The sequence below is a fragment of the Phalacrocorax carbo genome, chromosome 3 (assembly GCF_963921805.1).
Source record: "Phalacrocorax carbo chromosome 3, bPhaCar2.1, whole genome shotgun sequence".
Classification (NCBI taxonomy): Eukaryota; Metazoa; Chordata; class Aves; order Suliformes; family Phalacrocoracidae; genus Phalacrocorax; species Phalacrocorax carbo.
Genome location: NC_087515.1, coordinates 240929 through 254215, shown reverse-complemented (window position 1 = coordinate 254215; position 13287 = coordinate 240929). Strand labels below are relative to the sequence as shown.

General features: G+C 43.2%; 1 protein-coding gene across 3 annotated transcripts in view; it reads left to right on the top strand.

Annotated features, from left to right (window-relative positions):
• LOC104045786 (sodium/potassium/calcium exchanger 3) overlaps window positions 1-13287 on the top strand; it is a 273214-nt gene that overhangs the window by 154870 nt on the left and 105057 nt on the right. The window contains exon 16 of one of the 3 annotated variants that reach the window (XM_064445500.1): window positions 12717-12782. The exons of the other annotated variants lie outside the window; for them this stretch is intronic. Within the exon in view, the coding sequence (XP_064301570.1) occupies window positions 12717-12782 (66 nt within the window). The remainder of the gene's footprint in view (window positions 1-12716; window positions 12783-13287) is intronic. 3 annotated transcript variants of the gene reach the window in all.

Genomic DNA, 13287 nt, shown 5'->3' with positions numbered 1-13287 from the left:
ACTGGATATTTCAGACTGTGACCATCATCAGGAAACACTGCAGAGCTTTCCTCTAGTTGGGTAGGAGAAAACCTACCCAACATCAATTAAACTGTCCTTTACTTCCCAAATGATAAAAAAACACACTCCCTTGCACTCCCAAAGTTGTTGCAAGCTCCCTTCTAAGAAGGAAGAGCAGGAAATGCTGTGAAGTCCCAGAGAGAAGTCACTGTTGCTATTGCTGCTAGCTGGACAATACTAAGATGGCAGTGTAGAACAGAGGAAAGATTCTTGATTACAATCACTCAGTGAATGCAAAGTTAAAAGAGTGGAGAATGACAGAATTGTTGAGGTTGGCAAGTACTTCTGGAGATCATCTAGTCCCCAACCTTCTGCTCAAAGCAGTGTCAGCTAGAGCAGGAGTCTTAGGACCATGTCCAGCTGGGTCTAGAATACCTCCAAGGATGGGGACTGCACAGCCACTCTCAGCAGCCTGTTACAGTGTTTGACCACTCTCACGGTAAGAAAGCATTCTTATGTTGAAATGGAATTTCTGTATTTAAAATTGTGTGTGTTGCCTCTTGTCCTTCAAACGGTTATCACTCAGAAGAGTCTGGCTGAACTTTCTCTATCTTCTCCCATCAGGTATTTATTCACATTGATAAGATCCCCATGAATCTTCTTTCTCTAGGCTGAACAGTCCCAGCTTTTTTAGCCTCTCTTTGTATGTCAGATGCTACAAGTCCCTTAAATCATCCTTGTGGGCCTTCACTGGACTTGCTCCAGTAAGTCGGTATCTTCCTAGTATTGTGGAGCCCAGAACTGGACCAAGCACTCCAGATGTGTCTCACCAGTGTTGAGTAGAGAAGGATCTTCCCCCTCGACCTGCAGGCAACACTTCTCCTAATGCAGACCAGGATGCTGTTGGTGCTCCATGCCACAAGGGTGCATTGTGGACTTCAGCTTGGTGTCTGCTAGGATCAACAGGTCTTTCTCTGCCAAGCTGCTTTTCAGCTGGTCAGCCCTAGAATGTACTGATGCATGGGTTATGCCTTACCAGGTGCAGGACTTTTTACCCCCCATTGTTGATGTTCATGAGTTTCCTGTCTGCTCATTTCTCCAGCCTGTCCAGGTCCCTCTGGATGGCAGCACAACCCTCTGGTGCATCAGCCACCCCTCCCAGTTTTGTATTGGCTGCAAACTTGCTGAGGGTGCCCTCTGCCCCATCATCCAGTTCATTAATAAAGACGTTAAGCAGTATTGAACCCTGGGCTAAACCACTAGTGACTGACCTCCAGCTGGACTTTGACTGCAGGGGTTTGGCTAGTTACCAGTCCACTCCACTGTCTACTTATTTAGTCTTGTTATTTCTGTTTGTCTATGAGGATGTTTGAGAGACATTGTCAAAAGCCTTTCTGAAGTCAACATAAACAATATCTGTTGCTCTCCTCTTGCCCAGCGAGTCCACCTCATCATAGAAGGCTATCAGGCTGGGTAAACATGATTTCCCTTTCATAAATCTATATGTCTATTTGCAATCACCTTCTTGTCCTTTGTATGTTTTGAAGTGGTTCCCAAGTTCGTTTGCTCCATCACCTTCCCAGGGATCAAGGTCAGGTTGACCAGACTGTGCAGTTCCTTGGATCTTCCTTCTTCTTGAATATAGAAGTGACAAAAGCAAGCAATGCTGTAGGAATAAAATCCCTTTCTTTAATGAGCAGCTTATCTGTAGCTCATCTATATTTTTGCAGAGAAGGATGAAAACAAGTGGCTGAACAGAAGAAGCCAGCTTTCATGGAGACATAACAATGTCACTACTGTTTTGCACACCCAAAATGTTCATTGTACAGTGTGATCACATGGTTAGAAAAGGCAGTCTTGGAAACAGCCCCACATTTAGCCAAGAGAGTTTCCTTAGTTTTTACTTGCAGTTCCTGGATTTCTCTCCAAATCCTTGGATAATTGGACATTAAAACAATATGAGCCGACCCTCCACCCCTCTCCAGTTATCAGTAGATAGTAGTTAAATTATTTAAGTATTACTAAGTTGCCAGAATAGGCTGGAGTTAGTTGAGTCAGGTGTAGCCTGGTGACAGCATTAAGACCTGCAAGGTGCTGTTCATTTTTCAGACAGCCCTGCCGATGTGCCTGGCACTGTGGTCAGCAGGGGCAGAAGATGGGGAGCTTCTGCTCACTGAGGTCCATAGGGCTGAGCCTTGGGCTACTTGTACGAGCAATCCCTGATCACTGGGTGGGAGTTCACAGGCTCAGGCCAACCTGCTTCTCTGCTAAATCTGACTGTGAGTCAGAAGCACTGGGTAACTTCTGAGCTAATAGTAATGATTTAGTACTTACTCCTTTGGTATTTGGCAGGATCCAGATTTGTCTTTGTAGCATCTCCTCCAAAAGAGGAACTTGTCAAAGCCATCGTGATGCCCCTGTAGTATGTACAAAGCAAAGGAGAGATTTGTAAAAGACAAAAAGTGCTTGCTTGATCATGATTACTTTTGCATAGCCATCCAAAACTATGATTGCCTTCTGGAATGTTTAATATAAGAGGACTGTGCAAAGTTAAGCTTTTGCTGAAAGTAGAGAGTAAATGCATTTTAATAAACAAGCTGTTAAGGCAGTAATAGCTTTTGTGGAAGCCAAAAAAAGTAGACTGTGATGTGAAAGTTCAGCTTTAATGGAAAAGAGCCTCCTAGAAGCCCCCTCCAGCCTTATTTTTCTGGAAGTCTAAACACTCGGGGCTTTTTCCAGAGTATGGTATTTCTCTAATATCCTACTCTGTAAAATCCCTATGTATCTCTTCTTCCAGGCTGCCTGACTCAGAATCCCCTGTGGCCAAATTTTGTTCCCTGTTAATGCTGTGTAGAGTTCTGACATGTTACAGTGCAGAAATGGAGAAGAGGTTCTGCTCCCTTTTTCTTTCCTTTTGTCTGCCTCCATGCTGCGGTGTGCACATGCATGTGGCAGCGTGGTGTCCCGTGACTCTGTGCATTCTGAACTTTCTCAGCCACATGCGGTAAAGTGGCTTCACACACTAACCAGCCAAGCAGCTGCTCCCAACAAGAAGCAGATTTATGGGGTTTCATTCTGAATGTGAAGAGCAGTCTCACTGCTAATGGTGCTTTCAACTGCTGTAGCACCCTTTGTAGGATGAGCTTGTGTTTGAGCCTTCCTTAAACTCCCAAAGGGCAGGTGGGTGTTTCAGAGCCCATTTTACAGATGGTGCATCTTAATTCAAGGTAAGCAGAGAGCTTTGGATGAGATGCATCCTGCAGGGTTGTGGCTGATTGTGAGACATCGATATATTGAAAGTGTTGTCCCACAAGGTCCCGGTTACTGCCTGGTTTTGTCATATGCCTAGCAGCAACCACAAAAGGCCCCATGCAGAATTAGCACTTCTTGTTTAAACAAGTTCACTCTATGAGATAGTGCCTGAGGGGGAAATATACAGCTCGTGATCTAAGAGATAAGACAGGAAAAGAGCAAGGGGGAACCTGTCAAAGAGAGATTAATGGACTTGCTGGTGGTCACACAGTAGGTGAGTGGCAAAACTGGAAATAGACTGAATCTCTTGAGATACATCCTGGTGCTGGGTTGCTAAATTGCAATCGTTTTCATTAAGTGCCTCTCCCACTTCTGGCTGCCCCTTTCCCAGGCCCATTGTCAATGGATGTTTCAGCTTATTATTTATTTTAGTCTTCCTTTCTTGTTACAAGAAAGGAATGGAAAACCATCTTTGGCTTCTCAGGCTGCATCTTAGAAGCACATGTCACCTGTTTTAGAGAAGGAAGTTCCTCTTCTTCTGTTTTCCTACTTTAAATGAAACATTTAAAGACATAGGTACACCACAAGTGGAGACTGCAGGGCAGTCACAGCCCCAGCCTGAACAGGGGGGCTGTACCTACACGATGCGATGTAGGAAGCTGGAACACCAGGCAGCAATTTGCAAAACCACTGTAAGCTCCAGGGCACTGATCCCCAATATCGTTCACCCTGTCTCACCTGTGTGTATGTTACCACGAACCAGATCTGTCTCAGTGTGATCATCAATGTGCAATACTGGATTTTTATTCTTTTCCTTCCAGTGCTGACTCGAGTCAGTCCAAACCCAAGCCAGAGAATGCTCCATCTCATGCTTCTCCAGGAAAATGTTAGTGTTGGTGCAGAGAAGAAAGGGTCTTCCTTTGCCTTCAACTCAGTCATCAGTCCCACAATTCTTGGTTTGGGGCAGGCCACTGATGCTTTTCCCTTAAAAAGGCAGATGTAGTCAGTATCAAACAGCTTCCACCTCAGATCCCTTCTGTTCCTACAATGTCTAGTTTCTAGCCCAACTATATGTTTATTATTTTAAGAATCCTTGTTATTTCTGGACACCCCTTTATGTCCAGACACTAACTCTGCTCTGAGCTTCCATCTCCACCACTCAGAGATCACTTGGCCACCCTCCTCCTGCAGCTCTGGCCTTTTGTTATCAACCATAGCTAATCTAGCATGCCAGCAGGACTTTTGGAGAAAAAGCAGCATTCCTCTGGACCTAGAGGGACCTTTAAATGAGTAGTTTCTCATCTCTTCCTGCTCTGAGTCCTTGACATGTTGCTGACTCTATAATCCTCTGTAGTCATCCTTCGCAGTGGCCCTGGCATATCCAGAGAGGAAGGACATTTGCTCCATGTCTTCCATCCAATTGCTTCCCTCTGGAATCTTTTTTTTGGATGTGAAGCTGTAGACCAGACGTCAGCCAGGAGTATTTTAGAGAACAGGAATTTTAGCCTAAGGATAAACAGCCATGTTAATTTATTAACATCAGCATTTGGGAGTATAATCCATCAGTCCTCTGCCTGGTAGCTTCAGCTAGTTTCAGCAAAATTTGACAGTACATTAGAAGTCTTAGAGACATTGCATTCCTTTCATGCAAAAACAGGCAGCTAGAAAGAGAAGGAGTAACACCAGTGCAAGCCTTGTTAGACATCAGAGAATCCAGAGGGAAGCAGACACTCAGGAAACAAACATCGAGACAGCAAGCATCACTGCTTCACTACTCATGGACCAGCTTGCTATTCACTGTTTTAATTCCAAGGCACTATGATGAATCTTATGGCATTAGGAGAAAGCAGGCCTTCACCTCTTCACAGCCAACATCTGTGTATCTGTTCCCTGCCCCATTCTGGCCCATGTGCCTACATATAGACCACCCTAAATCCTCGGAGGGAAGAGGGAGGGTAGGTTCGATGGATCTGTCAGTCATCGGGGCAAACTTTAAGGTCTAGGATAGCAACAGGATGGTAACTCTGAGTGTCTGCAGGGGTCCCTGCTTCCCACAGCATCACCCTTCACTTCTGTAGATGTTACTCCTCCTCCTGCTCTGGGGTACCAGACTCTTTCCAGCTGCCACGTTAGCATCTGCAGCATGATGTGCTGGTATCACTGTAGCAGCAGTGTGCACCTTGGCAGGTATTTAATGGATTAATTTATTGGCTGATCCCAAAAACCTGCGGATGGGCATAGCAGCAGGTGCATGCCGAAGCTACCAACTAGTCCCTCCAGCTTCCTGGAATAATTTGCATATATTGAGTGCATTTGCTCCCTGGTTTCATGACAGGGAGACTGGGCTGATTATGCTGTAGCAGAACAAAAGTGTCTGGTCTCTTCCAAAGCTCCTAACCTGTGCATTTCTTGCTTAATACCTTGAGTGTCTTTGTGCAGCAATCCATGTTGCATACTCCAGGGTATGTACCCTCTGCAAAGTGAATTGTGTGATACAGAGCAGACCAAGGATGTTTTCTTAGGAGTCTCAAAAAAGGTCCAGGAAGGAAATTCCATTGAAACACACAGGAATGCAGCACATGTCTGAAGTTCCAGTTTGTTCAGACCGCTGTCTCATAGCAAGACCTGAGGAATCCAGGTTTTACACTGAATTTCCACTGCCAGGCAGGGACACTGCAGGAGAAGGATCCCCAGACAGACAGACGACCTGCAGCCTTTTCAGCCAAGGGTCTGGAAACACAGCAAAGTCCTCCTAATATTCCTGAATGAGGTAATTTCTCTAATATTTGGACCCTGGAGTAAAACCAGTTTGGGTTTTGGCAATAGCTCCTTGTTTTTCCCTTCAGTAACTGCCAGAAAAGAACTAAGAATGGAATGGCTTTTATTTTATTTCCATTGTTTTTCCCTCTGCTGTTTAGTTTCAGCCTCTGTTATTTATTGCTTACAGGAGCTGCTTGGGAATAGCTGGAGCTGTAGCACCTTTGGTTTTGCTACACAAGAAGCAGGGAGATAGCCTCTGTTCAAATTCAGAGTAGATTTTGAACTTGCAAACCTTTCATGTGTGATCAGTTGAAAAAGAGCATTGTTACTGCTCGCTTTAGCTGCTAGGTACAAGGCAAACCTCAAAGGAGAGTTTGGGAATGTTGGTTTTTCCTCATTGCAGTATGAGGGAGCGCTTCATCTGCAGACAGTTCTCTCCTGGGGAAGAAGCATTTCCTATTCTTAAATGAACTGAGGCCCTTTTTCTGCTCTGCTAAAAACTGAAATGATATCCTCCTGTGAGTTTTGAATGTTTTGCTAGCCTTGTTTTCCCTGAACTTATACATTGTCACATACCCTGGGAAAACCTGTTCCATTGCCTCTTGCAGGAAATGCCACTTGTCTTGTGAGAGGCTGCTTTACTGATTTCTACCCTAATTTGACAGATCAAGGACACATTTTTCTTAAACTTTTGTACCAAATTTCAGAATCTTCTGAGCTCCTGTACTCACAGTTAGAAGTCACAGTAAGAAATAGGGCAGGCTACAGTGATAATCAGAGAAGTGGGAACATTCCTCAGTTAAAACTGTATTTCCAGAGCTGTAGACTTATGGGAAATTTGTGAAACAGCAGCAGGTAGTCCAAAATCAAATGCAGAAGAAGAAAGGATCCTTTAGGCAAGTGGAGAACTAAAATGAGAGAAACAAGAAATAAGTGAACAGTGGCTATTCAGCCTAATTCAGATTTTACTGTCTCAGAACCACTGAGCAATACTGTATAAAACAATTCATGGTTCTATATGATTACTTTTTGAGATAGATAGGTGGGCATTAGATTAGAAAAATGTTGAAGGGCTACTAGAGCTGGAAGGAAGGTTAAAAAAAGCAGCACACCTACTTGTGTGGCTTTTGTGATTCGCCATTGCTGTGGACAGAACGGCTGTGATTTAGAGTAACAGGAGGGGATTGTAGGACAACCTTTAGCATTAGCAGGTAGGATAAAACAGTAGGAAGTTGTTATACCTGGCTTTTTGTTCTGATGAGCAACCCCTGCTGTGCACCAATTAGTGCAATATGGTGCAGAGTTGCAGAGCCTTAGAGCAAATCTGAACCTGTCTCCTCTGAAACCATATGCTGTCTTTGTTGGTGATAAATAAATAATAGCAGTGTTTGCTAGAATTAAATGTTCTTGTTTTCTTTAATGTTTGGGGGTTTCCATTATATTTTCAGAGAACCATTTCCAGAGCTAGGCATTGGCTAGCCAAGACCTATGGCAGCGGTCCTCTGGTTACTCTCGATGCAAGAATTAAATACCTCAGTGCCCTCTAGCAGATTTGATAGAAGGGAATATGTGCTTATACCCCAGACAATGTGGGCTATTGGCTCAAGCCTACTTCCCTCAGCTGTGGTAAATGGGGAGTGCTCTAATGTGACCTGTGTGTTAGGAAAGTAACTGCTGGCTGATCTGACACTTGCAACTCCTTATACCACCAGTGCAAGGTTTACTGAAGAACATCTCTCCAAATCCTCAGGCTGCAGCCCCACCAAATGCGTGGCAGTGATTTTTATCTAGCTCCAAGGAGACCTTTCTTTATTGGAGTGAGAATATTTAGCAAAAAACATCCCTCAAAGACCAGACTACCATTGCATTTTGGACCTGAACAAATCCAGACAGTTTTCGGTTCTCTTCTCAATGTGAGCTATGAAGTCTGCAAGAAACTCAAAGCACTGTATTAGTCCAAGAAACCTTTACAGTAAGAGGTATCTGGGTAACAGGCTTAAACAGGAGTTACATCTACAGTGAGGGACATTTCTTACTGGTATAAATCAGCTTGCTCCAGGGCTGTCTCAGATAACCCAGAGATCCTGGGCACAATCCGTGAATGTACGCCATTCTCCACATGTGTGAAAGCCTAGTGAGGTCAGACTTGCTGTGTTTGCCAGAAAAGCAGTGCATCATACGCAGCTGGACTCCCTGCACACACCATGCAGAGCTGCTCTGTGCATAAGCAGCAAGCCAAATTAATTGGACTATTTGCATGCACATAGAGTTACTCTACAGCATGTATACTGCAAGTCCAGTATGTCTGGAATTACACCCAGCACCCATCTATGGTAATCCATCTTGCAGCCATCCCAGGGCAGATCTGCTTTGGGGACAGGCTTACATCAATGTCAGTTTATTCCATCTGTCTTTCTGTTGTTTTTCATTCAGTTTTTATTGTTTTACAACCCTTCTCACCTGTCATCTTTGTCCTTTTCTGTCCCTTTTCTGCCTGCTCCATGGCATGCATGCATCAACTCTTGAGCCACAGTGGAAACATCTGGAATTCTACACCACTTTTGTAGTGCTTTGAGCTCCCCAACAAGGTCTTTTACCCAAGAGTTGCACTTTTTATTCCAAGTCCAGCTGTGATATGTATGCAGTTCAGCCAAATGAGCTTCCTGACAAAGTGCATTCCACAGCTAGTATTTGCTCACCCAAGGAAACGACCCTTTGCTGTGTACATGGAAGGGTTTTAATCTTGCTGTCCCATGGCAGAGTGAAGTATTAGATGATGACCCTAATAAATGGTCCAATTTTTTGCAGAGAAAAAAGCACTGGAAAGTAAACACTGCACTAGAAAACACCCTTTCACCCCTCCCAGGAAATCCTTTCTTTCTGTGGGAATAGTCAAGCTCGTAAAGGAAAGTTCTTGTTATTTAGGTTAATTAATAGCTAATTGCTTTGCTCAACAGTGGGACCTGGGCTAGATCCCTGGCCACAAGCATTGCTAAATAAGCCCAAGTTCAGAACTGCTAACCTGGAGTGAAATTCAAGTGTTTCTGTGCAATAGCACTGCAAGGGAAAACTCGTGCTCATGCTGCTGAAGGGGATGCCATGTTTGCTTTGCCCATGTGGGATCAGCATGACGTGTTACTTTTACATTCATAAAGCTGTCATAAATAATAACCATACACTTTCTACTTTTGCATAATCCTTAATAGCGACTTTTATTCCCCTGAATGACCTCCAAAGAGGAGCCTTGCAGATAGTCCAAAGAAAGCAGCCCCAAACAACTCTCTTTGGAAGCACTGTCCTCAGCAAATTAGACACAGAGGCCTTTGGAATGATGTTCTTTCCAAGTGTCGGCTGGTTTTATGGAAGCTAATGATGTAACTGAGAAGCAGTGTCTGCACTTCAGGTTGAATTCAGACATTTTCCATGCTAAAATAATTCCAGCTGCTTCATTTGCTTCCTTTTCCTGTGGATTCATTTCCAATTGATGTATTTCATGCTGGCAGTTTTTACAGATGTTGGCATTGGTCAAACAGAATTCCTGATCAAACTCCAGAGGGGAATGTATTGTTAAATAGTATCTGTCTTTCCTAGCTAGCTGCTGCTCATTTTGGGTAGCAGAGAAGGTGGCTTTAAATTTGTATTTTAGTTACACAAAGTTAGTTTTGAATTGTTTTGCATTTTAGAATAGTTAAAATGGAAATCCAGGTTAGCTGTCATGTATGGACCATTCAGATTAGTGGAAGCAGGAGAAGAGGAGTGGATGCACGGGAGTGAACGAAGCGCAGTGGACTGGTCTGTCTCTAAAGGCAGCAGTAATGTGTGCACAAACCCCCCAGATTAGCTTCTCCTGGCTCCTTAGTGTAACAGGAAATACACTGGAGAGTATCAAAGGGAAAGGTCTTCTGGGTCAGAACCTGACATTGTCTCTCATCCCAAGAGTAGCTCTTGTTTCAGCAAGACTTTGAGGTTGGCTTGGGACTGGTGATGGAAGCTGCAGTTGCCTTAAAGACTGCTTCCATAGCTGCAAAAATACACTTCCTCCTGTCTGTCACTTACAACCTGCAGTTTACATTAACAGTGTGATCTTTACATTTTTCACTTTCAGTTATGCAGACAATCCCAAAATTGGCCTTCACACTCTGAAGCAATCCAAATCCTTCATTTCTTTGGACAGTCAGTCTAGTAAGAATATTGTATTTTACATGTAGTGGCCATAGGAATACAATGGTCCCACTGTACATATATACACTTACAACTTATGTCTTAGAAGAAGTCCTGTAATATCTTTAAGAACAAATTATTATCATGGCTGTAGCCCTTTTTATGATGGCAAAAATCAGTAAAGAAGGAAAATGTGCCATTTGTGTAAGCCAGTATTTTAACATACATGAAGATAACAGAAGGTCTCAGGCAGCAACAGAGGTCTGCAAATAGGTGGGACGCTTATGAGTGCAAATGCTATAACAATTCCAGTGTGTAGTAGCTGTGCAAGACCTATTCATGCTTATTACGATTTATTAGAAGTACAGCAATGCATTGTCCTGCTGAATCTTGAGCATGACAGGCGAAGAGAGAAATCCTTCCAGGACTGTCTCTTTGCAGCATGCTTGACTGTGTCTCCAACATGGATTTGCACAGAGGATCCTGGGTGTATGGAGCTCATTGCACACTCAGGTTTGCAAAATGTCAGAACCGATAATCGCTTCCATCTCTCCGGCAGTCGGACTTTTCCCTCAGTTTTCCTTGGGGAATGAAGCTAAATCATTACTCTGAATCTGGGAGCAGTATTTGGGTGAGAAGTTTTTACTGACCATGACGCAAAATTAGACAAGTGCCTCAGCAGTCTTGTGTTCATGAAATTGTAGTGCTGCTTAGCAGCAAATGAGCAATACCCACTTCTCTTGCAAATGGGTTTCTTTATAGTCTAACTGGAAGGATGCGAGCACTGAAAAGTGGCCAGTGATGAACTATGTACCATTATTTTCTCTGTTGACAGGAGAAAGTAATACAGCATAGATGTTTAGTTTGAATTGTTTATTGGACTAAAAACAGTTTAAAAAACAAGAAATATATCCAGCTGTTAGAAAAAAAAAATGTGTTGTTTGAGGTGGATGAACTTTTATTCTGGGAACTATTTTCTTGTCTACAGATCATTTGCAGGAATGGACTAATGCTTTTGCTTTTCCTTTTCTTTGTATACAAACATTGAACAAGCTGTGCAATTAAGAATTGGATTCCAGCCCATTTAAGGAAGATGGCTGCATTTAGTTTTGCTGTTTGACCTCAGCAGCTGAGTGGTATGACTGAAAGTACACCTGCGCTGCACAAAATCAAAGTCTACTAGACAAATAATAGCGATGTCCTTTTCTAAAGCATCCTTGAAAAGTACTTGTACATCATTTCTTGCTAAGATTGATCTCTGCCAGGAAACTTAAATAGTTGGTTACTACTTTAAATAGTAATTGGGTTTGGTGACTGTCAGTTGAAACTCAGCTTCACATAGGCCTTCATTGCACAGAGGTACAGGGAGGAATACAGTGGGCTGTGTTACCTTATAGTGGCCCTAAGATAATAATTGATATTAGGTGATCTAAAGATTTACAATTCAGGCACCCACCCCACAGCTTCCAGCTGCCCTGTTGCTTCCCTGGAGAAGCCAGCCTTCCCTAGGAGAAGTCTCCCTCACACAGTACCCCCTGCAGAAACGCCTTGAGGGACTCCACCTGAGTGCTCCCTTGACAATACTGCAGCTGATACTGTTTGAGAACATCATATGAAAATGCCCAAAGGGACAATGATTTAGCTCCCCAAGAGAAGAATGGGAAGCTGAGGAGAAGTGCAAGCCTAGCTGAGGAACTGGACTAGGGAGGTGGCTCTACTCCTTGTCGCCTTCCTATGTAGCTTTAGGTTTATGTCACATAAAATCATGTTTTTAAATGTATTTAGGTCTTAAATATGCAGATGAGTGGCTTTGGTTAGACTCCAAAGCCTCTAAAAATAGCAATTAAGTAGCTCCCCAGCTTTGAGGATCTGTATCTCAGGTTTCCACTTACACAGTGTAAGTAATTGTGGCTCTGCCATGGAGATGGCTACATCAGAGCCTGTGATGCACCTGGGTACCATAGTGCTGATATCTCTGCACAGCCCTGCAGGCAATAAGTCATCTCTTTGCCTTATTTGCTTCAGTGCTAAATAATGTTCATCCTGTGCTAGTGTGCTGTGATGCATTGATATTGATGATTTTCAGCAGCTGTAGGGTAATTGACTTGTTTCCTTCACTGAGGTGAGTAAGAGTAGGGAAGAAATTATGTGTTTGTGTGCGTCATTGTTCATTTTCCCCCACTGTGAAGCATTAATTGGTGACTGCAAAATTTTCTTTCCCCCATCCGTTCTTAAAGGACTCACATAGGAGTTAATTGCCAAAAAGAAAATTTCATATATACAACACTATAAGGGATGACAAAGCCCACGTGGGAGTGGAACAGTTTGAAATGCTGTCAGGTCCTAAGGACTCTAGTAATACCCCTCCTCCTTTGGCAAGAGGGAGAAGGCAAAATAGTCTGTGATGTAATGGTCTGACTTGGCATTTATGGCTTGCAAGCTGGTGCTTAGCAACTCTGCAGTTTAGGATTACAGAATTATCAGCAGAGAAATATTGTTGCTTGAAATTGTGACATGGTTTTATAAACTTCCTTCTTTTACAGATTCGGTTAAACAGCAGAGGACTTATCTATTCTGTTGGTCTCCTGCTGGCATCTGTTTTTGTCACAGTATGTATATAGTCTTTTGTTCTTAGTTTCCAAAAGAGTGATTTTTATAGACATTTTCTTCACCTGTTCCTTTCTCACCTCCAGCTGTAACAGTGGTTGTGAAGTCTGTTGTTAAGGGATAGGAATGGTCACTCCTATAGTAAACTTTCCCAAGACCTTAATCTGGCAGTTTACAGAAGCTACTACTGTCACAAGACGGCTCTCCTACTTGTATATTTTTCATGGGAGGAGCCTGGGAGAGCTATTAGTAATCATTAGTTACTTTTCATGCTAGAGTTGAAGCAGATCCTTTGATATATGAAAAGATCCATTTTCCTGTTGGACAGGTAGACAAAATGCTGTACAGTTTGCTTTGGCCCTCTGTAGGAACCTTCTGAAATAAAACACAGACCAGAACGAATAGTGCCTGCACATGACAATGTTTTTATTGAAATCAGTGACCCACATTCCCTGACCTGTCCAAGTCCAGCATAGCAGACCAGAAATGATAGACAGAAGAGGATTT